Source organism: Lepisosteus oculatus, chromosome 5, assembly GCF_040954835.1.
Source record: "Lepisosteus oculatus isolate fLepOcu1 chromosome 5, fLepOcu1.hap2, whole genome shotgun sequence".
Classification (NCBI taxonomy): Eukaryota; Metazoa; Chordata; class Actinopteri; order Semionotiformes; family Lepisosteidae; genus Lepisosteus; species Lepisosteus oculatus.
Genome location: NC_090700.1, coordinates 56,645,749 through 56,673,630, shown reverse-complemented (window position 1 = coordinate 56,673,630; position 27,882 = coordinate 56,645,749). Strand labels below are relative to the sequence as shown.

Sequence of the window (27,882 nt, the reverse complement as noted above, 5' to 3'; positions counted from 1 at the left end):
TTTTTTAACTGGAATGGTTATATTTCAACGTCAACATGTGGCATCTAGCTAATGTATGTAGATTTTAAAGCTTTGAACAGTTTTTTTGCATTTTAAATGGAGTGGATTCAGTTGACCATGGCTCAGTTTTCCTTATTCCTCAGCTTTGCTTTAGGTGACGTGTGTGTGTGTCCCTGCAGATCTGCCGGACACGCCAGTGGACCTGGTGATAAACTGCCTTGACTGCCACGAGAACGCCTTCCTGAGGGACCAGCAGTGGTACCGCGCGGCTGTGGACTGGGCCAATCAGAACCGGGCCCCAGTGCTGAGCATCGATCCTCCCATGAGCGCGCAGGAGCAGGCTGTGGATGCCAAGTGGTCCCTGTCGCTGGGGCTGCCCCTGCCCCTGGCTGAGGGGGCGGGCCGGCTGTACCTGTGCGACATCGGCATCCCACGCCAGGTCTTCCACGAAGTGGGCATCAATTACCACTCGCCCTTTGGGTGCAAGTTTGTCATCCCCCTGCACAGCACCTAGCGTCCTGTCTGGCACAGCTCCGTCTCCTCCCGGAGCCAGGAGAGTTCACGCTGCCTTAGTCTACAGACTGGGATCAAACGATGGGGGCAGCAGGGTGAGGGGAGCAGATGGGTGTCTTTTTTTTCTTCTATTTCCAGCCCCCCTGGTGGGCGCTGTGCTGTGGAGAAGAAAACTGTTCTGAGGATGCGGTTTTCTCATGAACTGTCTAGTTTGCACTGAATACATGAGGTGCAGCCAAAGTAAGGAAAAAGCTGTTTGTTATCTGGTTTTATAATTGACAAGAGCTAAATCTGAGGTTGATCTGTTTACAGTGCATTAGTTCAGGAAAGGTGACTGGCCAGACCTGGACGAATTTCAGAATTAGCCATGTTTAACTCTTTTGCGTTAGCGGGGAGGTTCATTGCTGTTTTTGTTATCACTGCTTTCACCTTTTAGGACATGGCTCAGCCTGATCAAATGTAAAAAGTTATTTTTCTCATGCGAGTCTTGTTGAGATTTCCTTTTTTTCCCTGAACCATGAGTTGATAATTTGTAGAAATACATGAGGTTCTGTACCAGTGCAGAAGTTTTTTCCTATTAAGAATGTCAAATAAAATCAAAAGTCATCATGAAAAGATCAAATGAGAAAAGTGTGTGATGTGACCAAGTACTGAAGATTTCAGTTTGGCATGTTCCACCCATTCTGGAGTTCTGCCACCCTGTTGGCACCGTTTCAATGTTTCTGCAAGCTTGTTCTGTAATAAAAACATTTGTACGTCTTAGTCTGTATTTTCAGAAGACTAAAACTTTCTTATAGTAGGATTTCAATTTAATCCCACCAGATGTGAGTATTACTCTGTGATCCCACAGTAAATGTCGAGTTGGGTTCTTGAAACGTTTTTTACATTTTCTTGGGTGCATTACAAAAAATACTGTTTAATATTAAAAATGTTCTGCTTTAGAAATGTGTAATATTTAGTTGATAGTGTATTTGCATCCTCATTCAGGTATTTGGTAAAGAATTTGAGGATGAAAATAAGCAGTTTTACATATGATCTGTAGCTAGGTGAAGAAGCCTCTTAATTTTATAAATTGTGTAGTGTTAGTGTTTTATTGTTTTTTAGTTAACAGGAGTGAATTAAATGCTTAAAGTGTGAATCTGTCTTGTTTCCTGCATATTTGTCCTGTTCTCACAGACATTAAGAAATGACTACTCTTTCACTTCAAAAGTGATAGGAAAGATCCACATTGTTGAGTGTCGAGGTCAAAGTATTGAAGTAGCCCCCTCAGGGAGTTTGGCTGTGAACCAGTTGACATTTTATGGTCATTAATATTATGTACAGATATACATACTTTGCATTCAACATTCATAAACAACATTGCATCATGTTTAATATGCAAATAAATGCAGAGAGATTAAAGACCCTGGTTAAATGAAGCATTTAATATTTGAGATAAAGTTTAACTTATTTGCATTTTTAACAGAAGAACTAAGATTCTTGCAAGTATACAAGTGTAATGAAAATGTTTTGGGAATGCAACATGCAGGTTTTCTAGATATTTCAAGGGCAATAGAAGTCCTGCTTTTTTTAAGTCTCTGCTGGAGCAAAACAGGCCACTGTATCATACAGTGTGACCTATTGTGGATCTGTGATTGTCATGTGGTATGCTTTTTCTACAAATAATATCAAATGCTAGCTTTTGTAGAAAACCTCTTTTTTACTATGACTGTATCATACTCAGCCTTACAAGCCAGTGTTAATTGGCTGCATTGTTCAGTTAATGTTTTAAAGGTGTTATAGGGAAACAAGTATATGTGCCTGGGCTTGGTAGGTGGGAGTCCTAAGCCTTCAGTTCTTGTCGGCTATTAAGTGCACAATGAAATGGTTATAGTAGTTCAGGTGGGGAGCTGCATCAGCATGCGTAGGCTGCAAAGAAACAAGTAATAGGTTTATTCCATGCTGAAAAAAGAAGAAAGAAAACATTTCGGCCGTGGAGCCTTCTTCAGGTGTGGGAAAGACAGGGCAGTAAGCAAAGGTAATGTAGTGGGAGAGAGGAGGAGCAAGGGCCAGGAGCTCTGTTGCAAGGGAAATTACCTGGTGTGGATGGTTGCTGAGGGCGGTCAAGGGAGCTGTGAACAAGAAGGTTACGCAGATTAAGTGGTTGGCGATATGAGATGATGGGGTGGTCAGAAAAGAGGGCCCCAATGGAGGGATCATCCTGTAGGATGGAAAGTTGTCGTGAATAGTCCTGGGGATAGGAAGTGTTGGGGTGGTAGGGAAGCACCAAAGGAATGAAATTGTTACGGCAGGAGATCCTGCTCAAGTTGATGGTCTGAGGGGTGTTTTTGGCCCAGACAAGGGCCCTGTCAATCACACTGCTGGGGTATCCTCTGTTGATGAAAAAGGAGTACATTTTGAGGGCTTGTTTCTGGAAAACTGAAAAAAGGAGAGAGTTTGTAGCGTGTTTGGGGTGAAATGAGCTATACAGGAGATAGCTGTGTGAATCCGTGGGTTTGTACTAGACTGAAGTGGAGAGTCGGGGGTAGTTGATGTCTAGAAATGGAAGAGTAGTGGGCGATGTATATTTGAGGGACGGGTGGAAGTTGGTGAAATGATGCAGAAAGTGCTCAAGCTGGTCGTTAGAGCATGTGGCAGCACCGACGCAGCCATCAATGTATCGCTTGTAGAGGTCAGAAACATAGCCAGTGTAGGAAGTGAAGAAGAGTTCTTCTACCCAGCCTACAAAAATATTGGCATAGCTGGGTCCCATTCTGGTGCCCATGGTAACTCCCTAACTTACCTGTTGGTAAAAAAGGTTATTGAATGAGAATGTACGAAATGGTTATGTTGCAGTAAAACATTTTTTTTTAGCCCCCAACTCCTGTTCTTCAAATGCTTGCTTTATAATTAGAAAGTTAAAAATGAAGAGTGCTTTAGTCTGACCAGATCAGATTTTAAAAAGCTAGTGTTCTGACAATTGGCTTGTCCTTCAGTGCTGTATATTGTTTTGAAAACTGGCTTATTGGTGCTTGCTCAAGTTCAGGAAAAGAACTGCCAACATCTAAAATAAAGCATATCTTGGTGAAATGTTTTAGTACCCAAAACCAGAAGATTTATAGCAATTTGGTTGGTTTTATAAAAACTGTAGTGAAGCTATGGTTAACTTGGGCTTCTTTTACAGTATTTGATTTTATTCTAATGTGCATGGTATACAGTTCACACCACATTCAAACAGAGAATCCTTACTGTGCTGGGAAACGTAGACATTTTTTTATTTGAGATTTTGTTTTTACCTAAAGGTGCTTAAATGAAAGAAGCACCAATAAAGCTCTTTCCTCTGCGTTTGCAGCTTACTGTCAATTTAATAGCATCAGAGAGCCCATCATATTTTCATGAAATAGCAGAAGCACTTGAAGGAAAGGATCTTTGCTTTTTGAGAAGCTTGTTTTTCTGCACTGTTTGGAAATCAATGCTAAAACCAAAAGGGGCCGTGGCTGTACTATAATGTAAAGTTTTAACATTCATTTCTTTTGTGGTAGCTCTATTGCATCTGCTGCACCAGATTGAGTCTCGAACTCAACTAAAACATCCGGATGATCAGTAGTTAAATCACACCATTTATTCCAGGAAAATGTTCACTTAGTTAAGTTCTGGAATAGAAATGTGTATTGTTACTTGCCCTGGCAAAGGACCTCTGCTAAGCAAATAAACTATTTTATATTCCTCTGTTTGGGAATAAATCACAGGTTGGAATGGTGTTCATTTCTTGCATGAAAGGACTCCGTCATATTTCAAAAGCAGAGGAAAACGCATCTTTGTTTCAGGTTTTGCTTTCCTCGGTAGTGTAAATACCATGTTCTGCTTCTGTGAGGTGTGGAGGCTCATGACTGCAGCTTGCTCAGGGAGGGTCTTAGACTTACTGCAGTAACTAACTTTAATTACTTGCCAGTTTGAATTTGCTTGGATTCATGTTGGTACGCTGTAGATTTTTCTTTTGGTTGTATTTTGATAAGGAATATTCAACCGTTATCTCTTCTGTATGCTGTGCATATGTAAAGTTAGACAGTGACTGGGAGAATAACCCGATTTTCTGACAGATGTGTCTGTAAAAATAAGACTCGCCTTCATCTCAGAAACGGTTGTCATAGGAACATCTACATGACATTTGTACATATTACTGTGTTTATATGCATTATTAAAATTCCCAGTAATCATACAACTTGTTGGTCAGGGGTTTCAGGATGTCCTTGCTAAGATTAGGTTTAGCAGGTCATCTTGCATTTCCTTTCTAAGTTAAAGATGTTTGATCTGGGACAATTTATTCCGTTTCCAGTCACTTCAAATAATTTTTCATAGACTTTTTATCTATTTTTTTTTTACTTCTAATTGGGTTTTAAAAAAGTGTTTTTAATTGACAGCAAATGAAACTCAAGTCTTGGATGTTATAATTAAGTTAATATTTAAAAGCAAAATGCTTCTTCGGCATCCCATGAGGGGGCTTTTGTCCTTATCCATGGAAACCATTTTTACAAAATGTGGACCACATGCTTAGATCCAGCTTTGCTGTTTAATGTTGAAAAATGTCTCCCTGAGGCTTTTGCAGGCCTCACATCCTCAAGCAAACGAGCAGCAGCTTCTACTAAAGGGGAGAGATTTCCATTCAGATGTTTTTAAATCAAATAAATGTTCTTTGTGAATGTTAAGATTTATCGGTCTGGGGTTCCCACCTCAGAGATGTGGTGTAGTTTAGTGGAAGTATTTTCTGTAAAATGCATAGTTTTTCACATCTCACCAGGTCTTACACAGATGCTCATGGAGGAGCAGATTTTAGTACCAAAGGTGCAGATATTCTTTGACAATTCCCACAATTCAAAGTGTTTGGGGGTGCCTATTATAGGGTTGTACTCTTTGAAACTGCCATCCCAGCACCTGAACTGAAATGTAATGTGTACTTTATTCTGCCCTTCTAGTATGTGTTTGATCAGTTATTAATTGACTGCTTCCTCAGAGCTGATGTGGGCATCCTGTTGAGTCTGAGGACAGAGCTCAGGATGAAGGGGGTCACTGATTTATTGCTGTTTTCCCTTTGAGATGTTGAGCTGTTTCTCCACTCTGCACCTCGTTTTCACAGCCCCCTGAGAGGAGCAGTGATGAGAATGCTGAAAGAGCCAGCCCTTGGTCTGTCATTGTGCCATACCCTTTCTGGGGACTTGTGCTGGGTTTGTGCTTATTTTTAGGTTGTACTTTAGTTTGATTAATACCAAATGGCCTTATTAATGTTCAGGAAAGAATCAGATTGTTTGCTGATCTTGTAGTTCTTAAGTTACTTATGGGTTTTCCTGCAGCTGTGACAGATTCTGTTGTTCTGGTACAGTCCGGCTTGTGTTGTATACAGTACCAGCACTGCTTTCAGGCTGAGCAGGTTGGTGACTCTCAGTTCTTTGACAGCTGCTGAGTGCACTGTTAAAATGTACTTTTTGCTGAAAGTTTTACTTTGAACAGGTTTTGCTAGTGTGGAACATAAAGTTTAAATAAACGTTTGAATTATGAGTGCTATATGAGCATTTAAATGATGGAGCTTGTATAAAGGCTGACAAGGTATTTCTTTTGTTCACTTATTCATACCCTGCAAACTTCAGCAAAACAAAAGTGGCAAAACATGTGTCCCTACTCTAACCAGGGCGATTCCAAGAGTGTGGAAACCCAGAAGGGGCACGAAGGGAAGTCCTACAGGCTTTATTTGGCAGACCCTGAATCAAGAAGGTACTCTAAAGCCCCATTACCTGCTAGCATCCTGCACACCTTTAAAATGCCAAAGAAAAGACTAATTTCACCCATGTGAGAATGCACAATTCTTAACCTTTGCCAGGTACCCGATAATATACTTCACACTGTGGCTGTTTACAAGGACCAGAGGCTGTATAGTGGCCTCTAGATCCAGTTAAAATGGGTCTAGTGACAGATCCATTGTAACTGCTCCCCTTTCAAGTGGCTTGCTATAACATGGCTCTGTAATGGTATTACCAAAACCATGTTGGGAAAATAGTCGTTCTGCTTTCTGTTCGTATAAAAGTTACCAATGGGCTTGTGGCAATTGGACATTTAAATCTGCATCAGACTGGTGGTGAGTCTTTACCTCAGAACAGAAAAGGAATTGTGGAAGCTTGTGAGACAGCAGTTTATTGTCTTAGTAGCAGGACCTCCTTCCTGTTTTGGGAGACCCACTAGAAGTTGTCCTTTCTCTCAGTGTTGAGGGGAAATGTCAGATTGATCCACAGTGGTGAGGAGGCAGGAGTATGTCCATCTCTGCTGCATGCTGTTGTTATTGTGGTCTTGAGGAAAATCAAGAGCACTAGGTAACTAATGCATTATTTAATCATTTTCAATGGAAACCTCAATTATTTTTCACCAAATGTGGAGGAAAAAAAAGTCGAGAATATCTCGGTGTACTAAGTAGTGCAAAATAGTGTACCTGCCTGTCTGCACTATTAAGCATGTGAACTGTATCAAGTTTCAGATGTTCTTAGGTCACTTTTTTATTTTTACTTGTACTGCATCATAAACTTGGGTTTAAACGCACAGATGTTTTAACTTCTCAGAATGATAAATCTGTAGTGGGAGATGGTGTAGTTTTTTTTATCTCATCACTGTTGGAATGTGTTCCTGTGTATATTGTATTTCCTTTTTGTTGTGTATATATGCAGTGTGCCCAGGAATTTATACAGTAGGTGTGTACACTTGAGGTAGGTGGCGTCAGTGACAAACACAAGTCTGACACACCCCGGCGCTGTGCACTTCAGCCTCTCCTCCACACTGCACTAAGAGCAAGGCAACTCCTGGGTCCCCTGGGTCTGTTTTCCTCATGTTACTGTATAACGAAAACTTGTATTTAGCTTATATGATGGATAATGAAAATGTAACCTCCCACTGTGGAGGTATTGATTTGGGTCCAGGGCTTGCAATACCAAGATTGTGGGCTCAAATTGCTACTGGGAGACTGTCCTTGTTCCCTTGATCTCGTATTTCTCTCGTGGTTGCTCTACAAGCGACATTTTGTTCTGAAATGATGTCTGGTTAAACGATTATTGTTATTATCCTCTATGTGCTCGCTCTGCAGAGCACAGGGGTTTCTGCAGTACCAGCAGCCCCTTCTGCGTAGTCCACATTGCCGCTGGGTTTGGAGGCAGGGAAATCACAGGCTGTTAGAAGTTATAATTATCAAAAGCATGGGAAAACTTTAATATCTCGATTCGTTTTTTGTTACAATGGCAATTTGTAGTATGTTGAAAAAAGAATCACATCTGTCTAGCTGTGCCGATAATAATTCTGAATAATTTTAAGTTTAAATGTGGTCCTGCCTAAAATGACATCTTGCTGAAAATAAGTTACATTACAAAATCTATCCACCAGATGGCTCCAAAAATTCACAACACCTGTGTCGATTTAGCTGCATTTCCTTTCCTGCCATTGAGGCCCATAGTGACCTCATTGGTGAGCTGGACAGCGGACTCTTCTGAAACCTCAGGCAGCATCTGTGGGGTTGATGTCTCTGTAGTGATGGTAAAATAGGTTGTCTGAAGCAGAATTTCGATTTTTGCAAAGGACGGGATGGGTGACTGTCCCACTGACCTTGACAGTCAGTCTGTTTGAGAAGTCATTGTATAACACTTCTGCATCGTTGTGAACAATAAAGAACATTAAAGCATTGCAAAAATATAGAAGTCTTATGTTTTTTTTTTATTAAGTATTCTTTTGGATTTTGTTTAGTAGTTTTGTTCAGCATCCATAGATGAAAAGGTGAGAGAAGGTAAGTGAAGTTGATGCATGCTTTTGTAGGTGGTACTTGATAAATTCCCATTGAACATTAAATGATTGCACATGGGAAGCAGAGGAGCAGACATTCAGTTTTTAAACTGATGTTTCTTCTGGTGTCTTTTAGTGTTCTATTTTTTAAGACAGAATTACTCCATCATTTGTTTATTCTTTAGTAGGTCCAGATTGACCTACTGGTATTGCCAGTGATGTTGAGCTTGAAGAAAATCAGATCCGAAATAAGCTGATTTAGCCATCTCAATTGTAAACTGTGCTATATTATTTTAATTTGTATTGCTAATGGACAGATAAAGCATGTGCCACTTTAACCCCTCTTGGAGCGGAGCAGTGGCTCTGTGGCTCAGGATCTGCGCCTGTGGCTGGAAGGTTGCCAGTTCATATCTCGTGGCCAGCAGAGGAATCCTACTCCGATGGGCCTTAACCCCAACTGCTCCAGGGGCACCGTATAAATGGCTGACCCTGCGCTCTGACCCCCAGCTTCTGTCTGTGAGTCTCCTGGAGAGCAAGTTGGGGTCTGCGAAAGACAAATTCCTAATACAAGAAATTGTATATGGCTAATTAAGTCATCTTATCTGTATTAATACCATTGGCTGAACTACAGCTGTTTGCCTTTCCATTGTAGGATTGAACTGCAGATCAGATTACAGGCTCGAGGAATATGTACAGCAGGCTGCAATCTAATGATCACTTTTCTCACTCCCATAATTTAATCTGGTTCAATTTGTGGTGCAGATGAAGTCAAAAGCACAGTTGCCGAAAGTCCCAGGAAATGTCAAAAATGTGCAAATTATTGGTTGTCTAATATGTCAATGTATAATATATTGTCCAATATAATTTTACATCCCAAACAGACACCTTCAGTTTAAAATAATGAGAAGAAAGGAATATAAGATTGGTTCCAGACGAGGAAGAAAGCTAATTGATTAGAGGATCTCATCCAGCCAGGTCTTGAAAGAAACCAGGTTAACATCTTCATCTTGAGAGATGCCAGCAAACAACCACCCATCTTCAGAGGACGGGAGGGCATATGGAAGCTCCACATAGGACCTGACATGTGAAAGCAAACCTCGATCCCAGCAACAGCAATGACCAGCATAGGCTTGAGCTGAGCTGATTGGACCACCTGTAGCACTCTGAGCCAGCAGGGGGAAGAGCACCACTACCACTTCATTAGTTTTACCTTTACTAATTGCAATTTAGCCAATCTTAAAAAGAAAACAAGTGTCCCATGCTATGACAATATTGCAACTGTAAATAAGAAAATAATTCAAATGGTTTTTCTTTTGCACACGCAAAGAAGAAATTGGGAAATTGTGGTGTTTTGAGAAAGGTTGGGGTGAGATTAATCAATTTATGGTCTCTTAACTGTGCTGATATAGTTACCATATATGGACAACTTTATTTGCACATGGCTGATCCCAGCCTCTGTCTGAGGAAGCAGCAGATAATCTGTCCTTCAGTCCTCTCCAGTGTTGATAACACTTCATAAACAGAGGCTACAACAGCTCAGTCACAAGAAGAAATTGCACCACCCATTTTAAAGTCCTGGTTAGACTGTGGTTATCTATTCTTTAGCTGCCTTCAATCTTGACTTACACCCCTGTCATTTAGACTAACAGAATATTGTCTTCCTAAACCATCAAGAGGCTCCTGGGGTGCCATGGTGACATCCTCTCCTTGATTCAGTACGTGGAGTGCTGGCTTCACATCTGTGCTCACCAGTGGACAGGAGCATCTGCTCCTTATTTCCCGCAATACAGCTGCACCTGATCTGTGGGATCAGGCTGCCAGCACCTCCTGCTGGGTGTTGTGGTGCAAGCCTGTTCAGGGCAGGGCAGTGTTCATGGACACAGAGGCAGTAATAATTCCTTACACTTATTTCACATTTTTCTGGACACTCTCCTCCACCACCACCAGTGTGCAGCCCCACCTGGATGATATGATGGCAGCCATAGTGTGCCAATACACTCCCCACACACCAGCTCTCAGTGGGGAGGAGAGCAGAGTGATGAAACCAATTCAGAGATGGGGGTTATTAGGAGGCCATGATTGGTAAATGGGCTAGGGGAACTTTGGCCAGGACGCCAGGGTTACACCCCTACTCTTTTCGTGAAATGCCCTGGGATTTTTAATGACCGAAGAGAGTCAGGACCTCAGTTTTACATCTCATCCAAAGGACACCACCTTTTTACAACATAGTGCCCCCGTCACTAAATCGGGGCATTAGGATCCACACAGACACAGACACAGGGTGAGCGCCCCCTGCTGGCCCCACTAACACCACTTCCAGCAGCAACCTTAGTTTTTCCCAGGAGTCTCCTATCCAGGTACTGGCCAGGCTCACACCTGCTGAGCTCCAGTGGGCTGCCAGTTGTGCATCATGAAGCTAAAGGTGACCTCCCCTGACCGCAGAAAAGTTAATTTAGGACTAAAATAGTGCTGCTTCACAGAGAACTGTCTGATACAACCTCCCTGCTCTGGAATCAGTGCAGGGAAGTGCAACCAGATACTTTCTGGGGCTTCAGGTAGCATCCTTCAGAGAAGTGCAATACGAAATGTAAACTCGGACGTTATTCCATAATTATAGTTACATATAGTTAAATATAATTACAATAAAGCATATGGATGAAATAAGGTAACGCGGACGGTCCCAATTTCTACTCTCAGACCTACTCTCTCTGACCGGCAGAGGGCACCACCTGTCAGAGTGTTGACGTGCGCGTTCCCTTCGCCGGACCCCCCCTCTCCCCGAGCGCGCTCCCGACGGGCAGTGGTGTGGCTGGCGAGGTGCGCACGCGCAGACGAGCCGTCTGAATGAGGGACCATTTCCTCTTGGAGGCCTGTGTGTTTTGCAGCGACTGAAGGCCAGTTCCTCGGCTGTGTTTTCAATTTGGACGGGCAAAGACGGGATAACCCCAGGATCCACCGGAGCCTGCTGCGACCGTTGCCGTGAGCAGAAGCGAGCTTGAGCAGGCGAGACGAGCGGCGCTCCCGGCGGTGTCGCCGCTTCCTTCAGCGCTCGGCTCGGCTCGGCTCGGCGCTCCCGGAGTGGCCCGGAGCTGCATGAGAGGAAACACTCCTTCGCCTTTGTGTCTGCACCGCACGGGCTGCCTTCCTGGACCGAGGTACGAGCAGCGCTGCTCTTTGTCGTTGCGAGCCCGCAGGCGCAGCAGCTGGAGAGGGGGGCACGGGCACGGGTGCGAGTCGGCGGCTGGTCCTGCGGGCTCCTTACCGCACCTCGGGGTGTGCTCTCCTCTCGGACAGTCTGCGGTGTAACTGCAGACTTGTCTTGAGAGGGACGCGTTTCCCGTGTGTGTTTCAGTGGGCGATCGCTGCGCTCTGCTGGCTGTGGTCTGCCAGGCGTGGTTGGGGCAGGGGTACGGGGGTCTCTGGCTGGCCGGGCGGGTGTCCGAGCTGCCCGCCAGCCCAGCTGACGTTTCTGCTCTCTGGTGCAAAGCAGGCAGAAGTGTCAGACCGGCGGGAGGGCGCAGGAGACGGGCCGGTCTGGCCTTGCGGACTGACCAGCGTCCGCCTGAGTGACCGTCTCTGCCCTGATGAGCCCCGGAGCCTGGCCGAGGAGCTGCAGTGTTTGTCAGTGGAGACGGACACTGGACGTGCCGCTTGTATACAGTATTTCAAACCTTGACTTCGCGCACGGCGAGGTGCTGATTTGCAGTCCTGTGTGCATGCAGGGTTAGGGGCTTGTATCTGTGTTGTATCTCGAAATACAGTACTTTTAACAGCTGTCAACGGCCCTCTTTTGTGCTACAAAGAAAATGTCAACCTTTCGGTATTCTAGCTACCCGGAGATGCAGTTTTCGTGCTGTAGTTGTTACCCAACTCGCCGTTGGGACCTCTGTAGGGAGATCCGGGAGCTTTTTGGAGATGAACTAGCTGTCCAGCTCACGGTTTCGAGTTCACATTCGTCGCTTTGGCCACACGGGTACTAAATGCATGTGTCCACCTGGATGGGCTGGTACTGTAGTCGGGTTTCAGCGAAGGCGAGGGGCGCTTGAGTGACAGTCGAGCCGCCTGACTCCGGGCTGCCGAAGCGCGCTGATCGCGCTCATCAAGTACGCTCGCTGTTACTGTGGACAACACTGCCACGGCCCACTGTTTCAAATGTCACGTTTCACATGAGCCCGGCTGGCCTGCGTGTGATAGCGTTTAGCTCCATCAGTTGTTTTTTTTATTAAGCCAGGTGACTGACAAACGCGTATTTTAGTGTGAATGTGAACAGCGTCGTACTGTATAATTGCATTGGACTGTAGAGTTTAAGGGAGAATTCAAATATCAGCCACTGCAGTAATAGACATCATAAAGACTTAGAACATAGTGGAAATGTGATCCAAATAGTAAACCACAATTCGGAAAGGGCTAACACGGAGCATGCAGACTTGCTGTTTGTCCGGAGATAGTAAGGGGCTCGGCCGGCAGGCAGTGTCTCTGAGGTTGTTTCAGGGGGATCCCCTGTGAAGCTCCTTCCCAACGGGTTTTGTCAGTAGGACATTGAACACAACTGTAAGACGGCTGGGCTTCGTCTACCTCATCTGTCCTCCTTGCTCTGGGACTGTATGCGAGTCTCGTCTGGGTGACCCAAAGTCAGAACTTGTTAGAAGACTTTCCTGCGGTGGTTCAGCACACAGGTGAGTTTGCTGTCCCGTGCTGTTGTGCTCGGCTGTGAGCATGAGGGATGTATCGTGCTACATTGCAGGATCACCGTTGTGACGGCAAATCAGAATTACGGTGCAGTAAAAAGGTTTCCTCCTCTGAGTATAATGTTAATCAAACCTAAATGCTTAAACCTGTCAGTTTATATGTGAGTGGTCTCCTTAAATACTTGCTTTCTTAAAGAAACATCGCTGTATATATAAAGTTAGTACAGCGTGCCACGTTTTTGTGTAGTAAAACATTTTTATCATAGTTTTCTGGTTCATTACAGTCCTTCTATTCTGATGACTGATTTAGAGATAGATGCACATTTTGTTTTCTTAGTAAGTCTGAAATAAAATAGGACTTACCTACGCTAAGACATCAGAGTAATTTAGCATTTCCGTTATCTGTTCAGCTTGAATCTTTAGGCCCGTTCATGAACTCAGCTCGTTGCAGGAGGACAGTGAGCAGTTTGTACAGCTGGTTAAGTTCTGTTCGAGTTGTGGCGAGCGTGTTTGCAGCTTTGGTCAGGCTGATCTGTGGCTTGAGTTTGCAAGAGTGGTGTGGCAGTGAGAGTGGTGTCCGGATTAATAAGAGGCAATGGCGAGGAGGGTCTGTGCGCGTGCCTGAAAGTTATGGAGAGATTGGGAATTGCTTCCAACTCAGAGACCTCCTTTCTTCATGCATTTGGTCATTTCTACTCTTCTCCTGTAGTCCTGCATGTTGAGTGTGGAAAAAGTTGCAGCAGGATTGTTTTTACCAAAAATGATTCAATCTTGTTCTCACCCGATGCATTTTTCCTGTTCAGATGTATTTCTAGTTTCTGTTTGGGCCCTGTTGGGTTAGGGTTATAGACCACTCCAGGTCCACCTGGAATAGCATGCTCTCTCCAGCCATTCCCCCCTGTCCCGTCTCCCAGCCCGGGATCGTGAGTGCTGCTCTGACAGGGTCCTGTGTGTGGAGAGTGGCCATGGAGACAGGGTGGGCTCGACTGGACGGGGGCACGGGGCACATTCAGTTGGGGAGCGTGCATCGAAGTTGCTAGAACATCAGTTTCCCGTCTTTGCATTGTTGTAGTTTTTCTTTGATTTAAATTTCCTTACACTATCGTTTGGAATTCATAGAAATGACAGATGTGAAGACTAACTTGCTGCCCCTCAGTCATCACTCTGTGGGGATAAAAACACACATTCAAAGTGTGTAGTCAAACTGTGAGCTTGGTAGTAAACTAATAATAATACAGCTTGGTCCACCTGAATGCAGGAACAGATAAGTTAAATAACTTCTAGGTTTGTACTGGTGGGCAGTGTACACAAAATACAGCACCGTTTACGAGCAGTAATTCTTTTTAAGAGCTTAATAGTTTCAGTAGAGTTTTACTTATAGTGCAAAGGCAGTGCAATGCAACCGACAGAGGTGTATCTGGGTGATATGCGCCTGCCTATACTTTGCTCAGCGAAGACTGCAGGTTTTAAAACCATTTTTGCAATTCAGCCTCTCTGATTGGAAGGATCAAAGCTTGATGGGTTGGGGGAGAGTCTGGGAATGTGGTTGGAGCTGATGGCTGGAGGAGAGTCTGGGCGGGTGGTTGGAGCTGATGGCTGGAGGAGAGTCTGGGCGGGTGGTTGGAGCTGATGGCTGGAGGAGAGTCTGGGCGGGTGGTTGGAGCTGATGGCTGGAGGAGAGTCTGGGCGGGTGGTTGGAGCTGATGGCCAGGGGGAGAGTCAGGGCGGATGGTTGGAGCTGATGGCCAGGGGGAGAGTCTGGGCGGGTGGTTGGAGCTGATGGCTGGAGGAGAGTCTGGGCGGGTGGTTGGAGCTGATGGCCAGGGGGAGAGTCTGGGCGGATGGTTGGAGCTGATGGCTGGAGGAGAGTCAGGGCGGGTGGTTGGAGCTGATGGCCAGGGGGAGAGTCTGGGAGGATGGTTGGAGCTGATGGCTGGAGGAGAACCTGGGCGGGTGGTTGGAGCTGATGGCTGGAGGAGAGCCTGGGAGGATGGTTGGAGCTGATGGCTGGAGGAGAGCCTGGGCGGGTGGTTGGAGCTGATGGCCAGGGGGAGAGTCTGGGTGGATGGTTGGAGCTGATGGCCAGGGGGAGAGTCAGGGAGGGTATTCTGAGCTGATGGCCTGATGGGCAGTAAGGTCCAGTGCTTTCGCACATGACGTCCCTGTACAGAGCAGGAGGGGGAGAGCCAAGCCGCGCAGCTCTCACCAGAGTGACTCAGTGGCTGAGGCAGCTGTGTGGAAGAGAGAGCGAGGAACTGGTCCAGCCTCTTCTCAGGGGAAGAGAATGAGCACATTGTTGTGGCCGCCAGTCCCTTAATAAAGTCTTCTTGCTCCATATGAGCAGCGCACTGCAAACAGCCTGGGCTCAAGAGCTCCTTTGAGCCAGACTTGGTCATGGCACTGAAACCAAGTTACTTTAGACTCTTTTTATGTCCCCTTGCCCTCATTTCAAGGGTAAGACTGGGGGAGAGAGCATGAAAGGGTGGGCTGCAGTTTCAGGGCTCCTAGTTCATTTCCTGGCTGTGAGTCACACAGGAAATGATCTGCTAGTGATTAAGGCTGCTCTTGAGAATCGCCAGTAAGATGCACAAAATCATTTCGGGCCTTTTCAGAAGAAAACAACAAACAAATTTATAGGATAGAACAGTGGGCCTAGCCTGCCCTTAATTATCTTGTTTCCTGTAAGGTCCATCAAGCCTGAAAAACTGCACTCTAAATTTTATTTTAAGGTCTCACAGTTAATTATGAAGAACCAAAGTATTGTCGCACACAGACTAACTACTTGAAGAGATAGTCCCTGCTGTTGGAACTGTGGTACAGTGTGTTCACAGAAAATGTGCAAGCTTTGCAGTTGAAACAGGAAACGGACCGATGCACGAAATGCACTTGCGTGCAATCTTGCTGAAAAAGACCGAAAATGAGACTTGAAGGGAGTGCGTTTGCATTTAACCACAGCTGAGCGTTCGGGCTGCGTTAATGGTGGAACTGAGACAGGAGCTTCCCTTACGGGTTCATCGGGGCCCAGACCTGGGCGATTTATGACCAGAGAGAACAAACTGGTGACACGTTTTGTTCAGTATTTTTTCTTGGAAGAAAAAGCAGAAAAATGCTTTTCATTGATACTTAAGATTATAAAATGATACAAGCTAGCAGACATCATTGGTGCAGTTGTGTTCTAGAAGTGTGTAAGAGGTTACTGCACATCAGTACGACATCAAGCAGAAATATCCCAGTGACCCCAAGACGGAGCAGCGAGGAACTCAGTTGTAGTTTTTCAGTTTGTTTCATGTTTCCTCTCAGATGGGACAGAACTCCCCAATCGGATGACGCAGTCTACAGGTAGGCTCAGTTTAGCTAGTGCCTTCAATGATTCAGGTTCCTGATCATGTGGTGTCTTGGTACTTTTCCTCTTTAGTTGTGGATGTGTTGTGAAAACCTTTTTGTGCACAAAAAAGTTTTTGCTCGCAAGAAAAAAAAAAGGAACCTCTTGTAGGAGGCTAGTTGGTTGGCACTGCTCCCTGACAACTGCTGAGTCCTGGGCCTTACGATGGAAAGCTTGAAGAAGCCTTAGGTGCCTGTCTGTGTGGAGTTTGCATGCTGCCCTGTGCTGTACTTGGCCCAGCCACAGGCTGGTGACCTGTCCAGGTCTCAGCCCTGCCTGCCTCCCTGTGTTTATGCCCCAGGATCATTGAATGCTCACCAGACTCCATAGCTTCCTGATGATGGATAAATGTCAAGGATCTCTGACTCAGGTTATTCAAATGATTGCCACATTACTGCTCACCTGTGTTAGGCCCTGATTTGAATTGCTTATTAGGAAAGCGTGACAATAAAGTCACTTCCTTATTCAGACAGGTTTCCACACATCTGCTGCTCTGTTACTGGTGTCGGGCAATGTGTCATCTTTAAGAACTGACACTTGAATTCATGCTGTTAACCAGGAGACTAATTACCTTGCAGCATGTAACTATAATGTACCTGAAATTATGCTATTGTCCAGTATAATTAGGGGGATTCTTATTATTTTCTTTTTTTTAAATTTAGGTTTCCTTTTTCTTTCTCAGCCTTTAATTGAATGTAGCTTAGTGGACTGAATGGATTTAAAATCTGAAGGCCACTGTAAGACAAGATTGCATTTCTGATCTAAGCTTCAATCACTCATGTGTAGTCTGCAAGAGTAAAGCATTTCCTGACTCTACAATGGGAATCTGCAGCCCTAATGATGTCTTTGAATGCTCGGATGTCTTTGGTGTACTTTGCAATTGATTAATTTGAGTTAATTGGACCATTTATTTGCTTAGTGAACTATTACTAAATTAGAATTTTCTGGGTATTTCCACCATTAGGCCATTAGCAATTTAGACATCCTTCTTAAATGCTGCACAGCTGGTGGTGTAGATGTCTGTGCTGGACAAGAAGTGTGCTGTTGTACCAGTTCAGTACTTCAGAACCCTGTGGAATCTGTGCCTTGTGCTGCTCAGGCTGTCCTCTCTGGTGCCACAGACTGGTAACTCTGAGGTTCCTAACAGTTTGGTTTGGGAGTGTGTTAGCACTATGTTAAAGTTGATCGTGTATAATTTAAAAAATATTGCAAGTCAAGCTGTATTTGTATAAATATCTTTTGTCAATGTTCTAATTCATTCAGACCTTGCAGATATTGTGGGCTTTTTTATACTTTTTGTTTCCTGAGCTTTAGCTGTGAAAGTTTGGGCAGCTGTTTTAAACACCAGCCTGAAGGATCCAGCAACAGAGACATTTTTAAATGATTTCATAAAGAGAAATTTGATCATGGTCATAAGGACATCTTTTTCTGTTCGAAAGAATAGTGCTCTCATTTAATTGAAAAAAGATAATCGCTATCCAGTCATCTAGGCCACCATGTTGGAATTCATTTTGTATTCTAAGATGAGTAACGTATAGCACTGGAGAAATGCAAGGTGGTATTCTGGAATGACGACTCCGATCTGCTGGGGAATTTCAGAGTCTTGGTCGAGCTGGTGCTTCAGCTCCTGGGCTTTCAGACAGCTGCTGTGTTTGAGCCAGGGAAACGGCACCTGTGTGCCTCGCAGAGGCCCGCTGGTGCCCACTCAGGCACAGGAGGAGCTCAGCGGGACCCCTTCAGCTGTCAATGCCCCCGCCTTACCTTCTACATCGGGTCTTCTGCTGCAAACGGAGGATTTTACATTCGGTCTCACGGAAATTAAGTTAAATAACCAGTGAGCATTGTGACTTTGTTCAATCTTAAATAGTATTTCCATTCCTGAAATACTTTAGTCTTGCAGTTGATTTGAAGTTCATGGAATTCATGAACCGTGACATTGTGTTTTTTTGGTCTTTGTTAGGGAGGTCACTGGGCAGACCTGCTGTGCTCTTCCTGCCAGCTGTGTGAAAACTGAGCTGTGCTTGTCTGATCACTCTAATACAGATACACCCAGAAGCTGCAAGCAGAGGGAATTCTGACACTGCTCGCAGTTTAACTAGCTCTTGCATCATCTTAAATACATCAGAGCACCAAGAGATTCACCGTCAGAGTCACCCTGAATATCAGGGCGGAGGTTTTCAGGGTTTATGGATTTTGCACATGTTGCTGCATTGCTGCGTTTTCGAATGTGGCCTCACGAGTTTGTTTCCATTGGGATCCTGAGCCGCACTTTGACTTCACATTGAATTTCCACAGTATTTTGTATTGACCACTACAGGACCAACGACTTCAGCAGTGAGTAATGCAGTAACAGTGGCGCATCTCGTTCCACCACAGGCTCTCCTTTCGAGCCATTGCTCCAGTTATTGGTGCTGACTGAAGCGCAATTTCTAAAACCAGAAAAAGGGAAGTGTTGCTCCCTGCTTGCAAAATCCACAGCAGCCAGAGCAGACGCAGAGTTCTGGTTATCAGAGTTGGCAGGAATGAGGAGTTTTCGCTGCAGCTTTTGACTTTGGACCCAGAGCATCATTTCGCCCAGTGCCACAGTCAAGAGTGTACGTTTGTCCAAGTGCTCTTTTTGCAGACTTTCATTTTTGTTGTTTTTCATACCTTCATCCCTTTTTGCCAGGCATTCGAGAGTCCTGTTTGCATTTCAGATACGGTTTGTTTTCAGATGTCTTGCAGTGGGCAAAGCATCCCACGTTCTGGAGTCCATCCAGCAGGAAGCTGGCTGTTTCAGCCTTTAGTGCGCAAGAGCGCCCTCCGCGGGTGCTCTCTCGCGACCTGGTTGCTGCCCTGAGCTCCTGCTCTTCCTTTCTGGACCGCAGTGATGCGCGGCGTCCAAGGACTTCTGCTCCTTAGGAGCGTTAGTTCCCAGTTTTTTAAAAGAAGTTGTGAAAGGTTCACAGTGGACGAGAACACGGGAGCAAGAGGAAGAGAAGAATAATTACCTTGAGCCTTATTCAAGCAGAATGCTGGAAATCTACATATTTTTGTTCAGAGTTGAAGTAAAAAAGGAGAACCTCTTGCTTCAAAACCAAATATTGGAAACGCTCAATAACTTGTGTTATTTGTAGATTTAAATAAAAATCCAAAATAGGAAATTGTGCACACTTGCACATTGTATTAATCTGTGGCTGTTTGTTTGCTGTATGGTTTAGCAGAATAAGTCTGGTGCCTTATTTTGTAACAAGAGTGTTTGCACAACAATACAGATGCACACTCATAGCTGAAATGGTAGCCTGCTACTCCTTATACCCTTAAAATGTCTCAAAACACAAGTACTGTACCGAGACAAAAGGGATTGTTGTGGCAACAGTTCTGTCCTTCTTGTTCTGAAGAAAACTGTTGAAACTTAAGAGGAAATTATTGTTGGGTGACTTCTGTCTTTTTACAACGATTTTATGATGTCCAGCTGAAAACAGAGCAGAATTGCTGGTTTGGATAAGTGACGACTGAATGACGTGAATCCTCACTGTCAAGCGCACAGAAGATGTAGAAATAAAGTCAGAGAGATGTTAAACTGGAAGTTTGAGATTAATTTTCTCTTCCATTAGGTCATAGTTTATGAACGTGAAAGTAGGATTGAGTTGCACATTCAAAAAAGCAAATTCTGTTTTTAGTCTTCTAAAATAACCATGGTAGCAGTGTCATCCTGTGAACCAATGTAGATGTAAATGTCACAGTATTGCTCACTGTGGGGAAGATGCCAGTACGAGAGATGTTCGACTGAGGTGCAGGAAGTACCGACCCCCTGCTTGTCATATCGAGGGCAGCCTGTCGGTGTGCTGTTCCCACAGCTCCAGACACTTTCGTGTCCAGTGTCACACTGAATGTACTTTCCTGATGCTGCAGAACAGTGTCTCAACACCGGACATCAGCATCGAGCGCACTGTTACTTATCACATAGTAACTGGGACTGTGTGCTCTGTAGGGAAGAACACAGTCCTTGTCTTATGTGCTTCCACATGGAGAGTCCTGTGGGGTAGAGGCGTGTGGACAGAGAGGGCTGGGAGCTGGTGTCCCGGCTGGGACGTGTCGTGATAGCGAGACCTGTTTCTTTGTTTCCTTTCGTGTGGGAACGTGCTGGAATGCCAAGGGGACCGTTGTGAGGCTCTGCTGGACCCTTCAGCTGGGGCACAGCAGGGAAGGGGTGGCTCTGGAGGGTCGTGCGAACATTGGTCACTGGAGCTGGGATTTCCCCTCTTCTGAGCTGCCATTTGTCTGTTTTTACTTCCTGTTTCCTTGAAAGGAAAGTTATTACGCGATTTCTAAATTTAGTCTTCTAGGCCTTAAAAAAGGATGCGTGTGGTGGTTACAGTAAAGCTGAGTCTTTCGTTCTGAAGTTTTTCTGCCCATTAAAATTTCTTACAACTGCTTTCGGAGTGTTTTGAGCACAGATACTGTCTTTATTCAGCATCGCCTAAGCCCCAGTCGTCTTAATGTGGGTGGTTATTGAGATACAGTAACTGGGAACAAACGAACTGAATTGCTGAGCTGTCTAGGTAAATGATATATCAACTGTTTATTTGAAGAGTCTCAGAGTAGCCTAAGAATCCAGGGTGAAGTACAGTTAATGAAATCATATTCTGTGTGTTGAATTGTAATCTGCTGACAGTTTATTAAGTGAAACTGTCCATCAAGCAACTCTGATGAGTTTAACAAGCATGATCTTGGAGCCATCAGCTGTTCGTAATGTTTAATTTAAACAGACTGTAACTGTGACATAAAGGGTGACTTTATTAGTAGTTAATATTTCTGTCATATAAACTCGTCAGTGCCAAAATAATTCATGCATGAGTAGTAACATTTTCTCTCTTATTCTCTTATATGTGAGAGAGTATTATATCATGTGCAGTTAGGTTGGGGTTGCAGTATGGGATTCTCGTTAAATTCCCCATTTTGTTTTATTGACTTTATTTGTTTTAATTACTTTTTATTCTGCAGTTCTTACTTGGGGAATGTTTCATATAAGCTGCAGGAAAACAACTTAAAAGAAGACCAGAGGATGTTCTCAATCTAAGAGGCTAAATTTAAATTTCTTAAATTTCTCCTTGTGATTACGTGTACTTTTTACATTTTTAAGTGCATTTCAGAGCATATCGAGAGGAATGCTGCTCTACTGTCTAGTTTCTGTTCTTGTCTTATTATTGCATTGAATTAGTTAACTAAATACAAAACCTGCAGGAGTGTCTGACACAGGTGGGGACACTGTGGTCTCGTGTCATATCAGAATCTCTGATTTTCGTCAGTGTACCCAGAATCTTCGACTGTGGTTTTGATTGATCCAAATCTGCTTCAGAAATCTGTGGTTTTATTTATAGAAATGTTGATGATGACCCATGACCAGCTAATTGTTTTTTTCTATTTATATTGTTTGTATATATGAACATGGTACCTCTGTATCTTGAATATGTGAAAAAGATTAAATTGCTCCATGAAGGAATCTTATGTTTCAGTGGTATCTGTTCATAACGACACTTTTTAAAAGCAACTGTTGGAATTGTATGCCAATCTAATCCAATCAGGCAGTTTTATCCATTTTAGGGGTTTTGTGACAGAACTGCAGTAATTAATTAGGAAATCACTTTATTTAATGGTATTTAAACTTTACAAACTTGTTGGATGCAAGTTGACTCTGTGGAGTGGCAGGCTTGGCGTATGTGATACTGGCAGATCAAGGTTTCATCGGTGTGAGTGTCTAATCTATTTTCATTTTGGACGGAGTACTTGAAGCCGCCTTTTAAAGCCTTTCATGTTGTGATTTTCTTCCCGGGCTTTGTTGATCTTGAGCTTGTTGTTCCGAATTATTTCATCTGTGTAGAGGAGTGTGCTGTTGTACCGGTGGTGTCCTGCTCTCAGGAGCTGATGTTTGCTTGGCTGCTGTGGCTCAAATGTTTATCTACTGGTGTACCTGAGCTGGAGTGTGTTAGTGCAGGCCGACCATCTGGGAGAGATCACCACTTGCTCTCAAACCACATCTTATACTATTGCTTTAATGGTTTTCTCAGCACTGTATCTGGTTTCAGCTAATGCCTGTTAGTACTAGCTCTGCGCTAATTTGAGTGTGTGCCTTGTTATTTCCAGCTCTTCTTGAATACCACACAAATTGTAGCAAGAAACTCTTTTGCAGACAAGGACTGAACTTTTCTTTCTTCTGCTCGACTGGGTTCCTTCTGCTTTTGAGCTCTTAATGAATCACAGGGAGGGCGGACGCTGATAACACCCTCACAGATTCTTACCAATCTGACTGGTATGGCTGGCCAGGCAGCAGGTATGACAAAATCACACCTGCATACCTACTGCCTGGCCACTCGCTGTCGATCTCTACCAGATTGGTTGTGAGGTACACTGTCTTATCAACAGGTGTCAAAACTAGGAGAAAGAGCCATCCGCAGTCTGTTAGTGTCTTCCTGATCGGTATGATTTTATTAGGGTTTAACCTTACCTCAAGGGGCCTAATAAACCAATAATCCAGTCACTGACAGGAACAAGTCATGACCCTTCTACCCTTTAATGTTGGAGACATTAAAGATGTCTGTCTCAGTCATTTCAAGTGTGAGACATTTCACATGTCGTATTGATCACTAGTTAGCTCCTTGTTCTATCACTTTATAGAGCATTATATTGCTGTAGAAATGCAGATATCGGGAGGAATAACACGAGAACGAACAATAAGGTAGGGATTCGGTTCAAAAGAATTCTGTAATCAGTCATTATTATGAAATCTAAAGTAGCCTTGATGTATTTCAAATTTTAGAATAGACTGGGAGTTTCCACCACCTTTCTTTTGCATCATAAATTAGTTTATTGCTTGCCTCTTTCAAAGTATTTGTATATTCCATTTGTACTTTTTTAGTAAGAAGTATTGCTATCCATCCTGGGAAGGTAACTTTTTACCAGAAATTTGATGTGAGTATTCAGGAGGTAAGGCTCTTTTTGCTCATAGTGTAATATCTGAGTCAAGTCAAACAATCACTATTTCAGTCACTGTAAGTGTCAGCTTTACACTCCAAGCCTCTCAGAATCACAGACTTTTTAACTCCTCAATGGGAGAGCTACCGAAGATCTCTGAACACGCTTTTTCGTCCTGATCTCTCAGGACAGACACAGTATAACAGACAACACCACACAATGTAGATAGTACATTACGACATAATAAATAATACAACCAGAACAATACATATGTAGTAGTGGGGAACAAAACATGGTAGACATGTAAAAAGCATAGACGTGCATTGAGTCGGAGGCATTGCAGTTAGCTGTTAAGGATGCATACTGCAGTAGGGTAGGAATATATATATATCTTGTGTATATATAGCTGTAGAAATATATAGTATATAGCTTCACCACTGTACAGACAGTGCCAGTTAGCAGTCGCCCTGCTATGCTTTGTTTCACATTTAGATTGTTGATGAATTGAGAAACTCAGAGTATAAAACTGTTGCACTTGCATCATTTTTTAATGTAAATGTAGACGGTTTCGGGGGGGTTTTCTTTCCTGAAATGAAAAAAATATACATTGTGGAAAGCAAAATCGTACATTAGAAATTCTTCTTGTAGACTGTGCTGTTGCACAGGAATTCAACAAGAACTTATGCCCTGACACTAAAGCTGGGTTCCTGCCACCATGCGGTATGTCTCTGATCCAACCAGTGGAACAAGGTCTGGTCGCTCACTTTAAATGCACAAGCAGCGGGTGGAAAAATCGACCCTGAAGCAGCGAATCATTTTGTTGATTTTGACATGACCGCAATTCGGAATGAGTTGGTGACGCTCTCTGTCTATTCTGATTTGTTTTTCCATGGTTTGTAGGTACAGTACATGTAGGTACCTGTGTCTGAACTGGATATGGAGAATTAATCTCAAGCTAATTAAGTTATTATTTATGGATGTTAATTGCCTTTTTTAAGTAATTTTCTCTCAGTTGCATTATTTAGGAACATAACCTGTACTTGTAACATCTGAACTGTATTTGGTAGTTACAAGTGAAGCACACACTCTAGCTAAATTATGGGCCCTAACCCGACCCTGTTCTATTAAGTACGCTTCTGGTTTTAAGTCACCTGGGCAAAGTTTACACTCTTACAATCCCCAGCCTCCATATTTACACTGTTCAGAAAAGGAAAGGTGTCCCTTTATATGTAGTTTCGCTGTGTGTTGCAACTTTCTGGTCCCTAACCCAATATATATCAGGGACCCTCTGTACATCCAAGGACAGGAAGCATCAACAGACATTCTTTACCAATCCTGTTGCCTCAACTATTGCACGTCAACACCTCGACTTCTCGAAAGGGAGGACTCTCTTTTTATCTGTGAATGCCAGGAGCAAACACATTTTTTGCTTTTTTACTACAGGCATCTTAGTACTGCCTGCGTTCCACAGTATCTCCACAGATATAACACGAATAAGTGAAATCTGCTCTGTGTGCGAGTTGTATTTTTGTGTGAGGCTCTAGTCATACCTTCACCTACAGATGGACATTCGGTCAGCTGCTGACCAGAGCTGTATCCTCTGACAGACGGGGTGATATAGAATTGCAATGTAAAAGGTCTTTAGAAAGTATACTCAAGTGGTCAGGTGGCTTCAGAAATCAATGGCTTTACCAAAAGGGTTGTTCAAATATCTTTAGTGTTCAGACACTTACAGGATGTTTCAAGATTTAAACTTAATTTCAGGTTTATCCAGATATTCCAAGTCTAGGTTTGCACAAGATAAAAACAGGTTGCTTTTGAAGTATAAAATTCAGCAGTGATCCTAAGAGTCTGATAGAATAAAATGTCCCAGTGTATGTGAAAGGGGCTGTGACTTTTTGTTTTTGATCAGGGCTTGGGTTTCCAGATGCGTGGCTGGACGAGTGGAGCTCCTGGGGGCTGAGACCATCTGCACGGCACATTACTGCAGACGGGGCTGTGGCTTGAGAGCAGTTTGTTTTGAGGCAAGACCATGCAACACACCCTGCCTGCCACTGGCAGCACAAGGGTTCATAAGGTCAGACAGGAGGTCAGGGATCATAGAGTTGGATTCAAGCCCGGGCTGGCAGCCAGGGCTCGTGAGCCATGTGTGGCCAACCGGCTTGTAGTGCTCTGGGTGCTCTGAGCAATAACCTGCTCTGTGCGACCGCCTTGCCAGCGGTCCAGCCAGAGTGGTTTCTGGGTAATTGGTCTCAGGAGAATGTGGCACAGCGTTTCACTCGGCATTGCAAATGGAGTTTGGCCTGCTGCTCCTAATCAGGTAATTGAGCTCCTGTGGGGGCGATAAATTGCTTGCAAGTCACTTTGCTCTGCTCTACATAAATCAGTGTAGAGCTCTACACTTCTGCTTTACATAAATCTCAGCACCTCAGCTCAAGGGATGGGCTACTCTTACTGAGTGCTTTTTTCCCAACCACTCATGAATATGTGGCGGCCTTGGATTGAATGCTTTAATGAGTGGCAACTGCTTTATGCGTCCGGTCATGACCAGATTCTTGGTGGAAACAGTGAATAATTATAATAAGCCATTAAGGTTATTTCAGTGACAACCCCATTATAGAGATCTTCATTGTTCTGTAAGACAACACTGTAGTACTTCAGTGCAGATTTGTTTTGAACATGGGAAGCATTAGTGAAACTCCAAGCCAAAGCTAAAGGGTTGTGGGAATGTGCTGTTGCTGTGCACGAGTGGGTTTTGAAAACAAAAACATGATGTCTGTAAGTTTGCCATCACCTGATTTGAGTGGTGTTTCATAAAAGTCCCAATTTGAAGGAAGCTGTCCACCATTAGAGCACTCTGAGAACCACATTACAATAGATTGTGGGCAACTATTTGAATTTGTTTTCCTGCTTTAGTGGAACAATATCTTATCAGGGTGTGACGCAATACATGGCGCAGTGTATTGATATGCTACTTTGTCTGTTCAGGTGTCTCACTCCGGTATTCAGGATGTTAAAAAGTGTAAGAAAAGTGTACGTAATTTGTGAAAATACTTTTAAAGGTGTTACATAAAACATTTGTTTTATTAAGTAGTTTGCCTTTTGTTCTGACTGTTTGAGGAGAGTCTGGGTTTAACAGATGGGACTGCTTTTGGTGTGTTACCACGCATTTAGTGATCTGGCGTACACCTCTTTTGTTAAGTTTGCCCTTTAATGGTGCTGGTAAGAGAACATTTGAAATTGTGCGCTGTGCTCCAGCTGTTGGCATGGGACTTGAGCGCAGATGAGGAACAGTCAGCAGATAGAGACAGAAAGAGCACTTGCAGTGTGGCTCTTTGCAAATCTTCAAGCTCAATGTGCTTTCCAAAATGTACTATCAATTTTCACTATTAGTTAAATAGAAAAAAGAGCTGTTCCTCTACCGTCTTCTTGATAACATGTAGGGTTTTCTTCCCTGTTAACAGACAACAAGTAGGAGTCAAGCTATCCTCTGCCAGTGGTCTGAGGGCTGCAGTGGCTTGTCAGGCTTTTGGTAGTTTGGATCATTCAGGCACCATGTTTATTCAGGCCATTAATCAAGTGGTTGAAAATCTATTTCTTTTGACTTTACTGGGCCTTTCTAAGCCAAGTTGATATTTTTTTTTCTGGGTTCACTGAAGTGATGAATCTTGTGTAACTGCTGGTACAGCCAGAGCTAGACAACTCCGAAGGGCTGCTGGCAGGACTCTGTGGGGATGGAACTGGACCACTGAGTGGCTGGAATAGGCTGGACTGGGCCACTGTGGAGACTGGACAGGACTGGACTGGACTGCACCGGGCCACTGTGGAGACTGGATTGGACAGGACAGGGCCACTGCAGAGACTGGACAGGACTGGACTGGACAGGACAGGGCCACTGCGGAGACTGGACGGGACAGGACTGGATTAAACTGGGCCACTGCGAAGACTGTACTGGACAGGACCGGGCCACTGCAGAGACTGGGCTAGACGGGGCCACTGTGTTGACTGGGCTGGACAGGGCCACCATGGAGACTGGACATGATAACTACAGGGCCCCCATCTTTGCTCCCTGAAACACTGCACACAGTCTTGGTCTGTGTATGTAATTTAATTAGCACCTGTGAAAAGTGTTTCATCTGCATAATTAAGTATGTCTGTGTTGGTACTGCAACCTGGTGTCTCTCTAGGAGTGTCTGCAAGTCTTGCCACAGTGCTGCAGCAAGTCAGAGCTGAAAGCTGTAATGTGGTTTCTGTGCCAGGACTGGAAAAGCAAGAAGGAGAACGTATCAGCAGGAAATCCTGTGGGCAGTTTACTGACTGGGAAATGCTTGTTGTTTCTCTGCAAAAAGAATGTAAAACCACAGCATCTCTGGCAAAATGGATCAAATCTTGCACTTCTGTCTGTGTGTTATTTTCAAGTCCAAAGCACAGTTCATCCTTTCCCTGAGACATCAGCAAGACAGGCGCCGGTGGGGCTGCACGCTGCTCTGACAAGGCGACACTGCGCAGAAAACCAGGGGCATTGTCCTGCACTTTAACACTGACAGTCTAACCTCCTGA

At 44.1% G+C, this 27,882-nt stretch overlaps 2 protein-coding genes across 7 annotated transcripts in view; both read left to right on the top strand.

Annotated features, from left to right (window-relative positions):
* edc3 (enhancer of mRNA decapping 3 homolog (S. cerevisiae)) overlaps positions 1–8,216 on the top strand; it is a 33,604-nt gene extending 25,388 nt beyond the window's left edge. For all 3 annotated transcript variants that reach the window (XM_069190698.1, XM_069190696.1, XM_069190697.1), the window contains exon 7: positions 180–8,216. In XM_069190698.1, the coding sequence (XP_069046799.1) occupies positions 180–514 (335 nt within the window). In that variant the 3' untranslated portion in view covers positions 515–8,216. The remainder of the gene's footprint in view (positions 1–179) is intronic.
* Positions 8,217–11,120: 2,904 nt separating this feature from the next.
* Positions 11,121–27,882, top strand: part of csk (C-terminal Src kinase) — a 78,247-nt gene continuing 61,485 nt past the window's right edge. For 3 of the 4 annotated variants that reach the window (XM_006628887.3, XM_015343729.2, XM_015343728.2), the window contains exon 1: positions 11,121–11,453. The gene's annotated coding sequence lies outside the window, so the exon portion shown is untranslated. Of the gene's footprint in view, positions 11,454–12,802; positions 12,975–27,882 lie in introns of those variants that run through there. The other variant, XM_069190695.1, reaches the window with a different exon arrangement.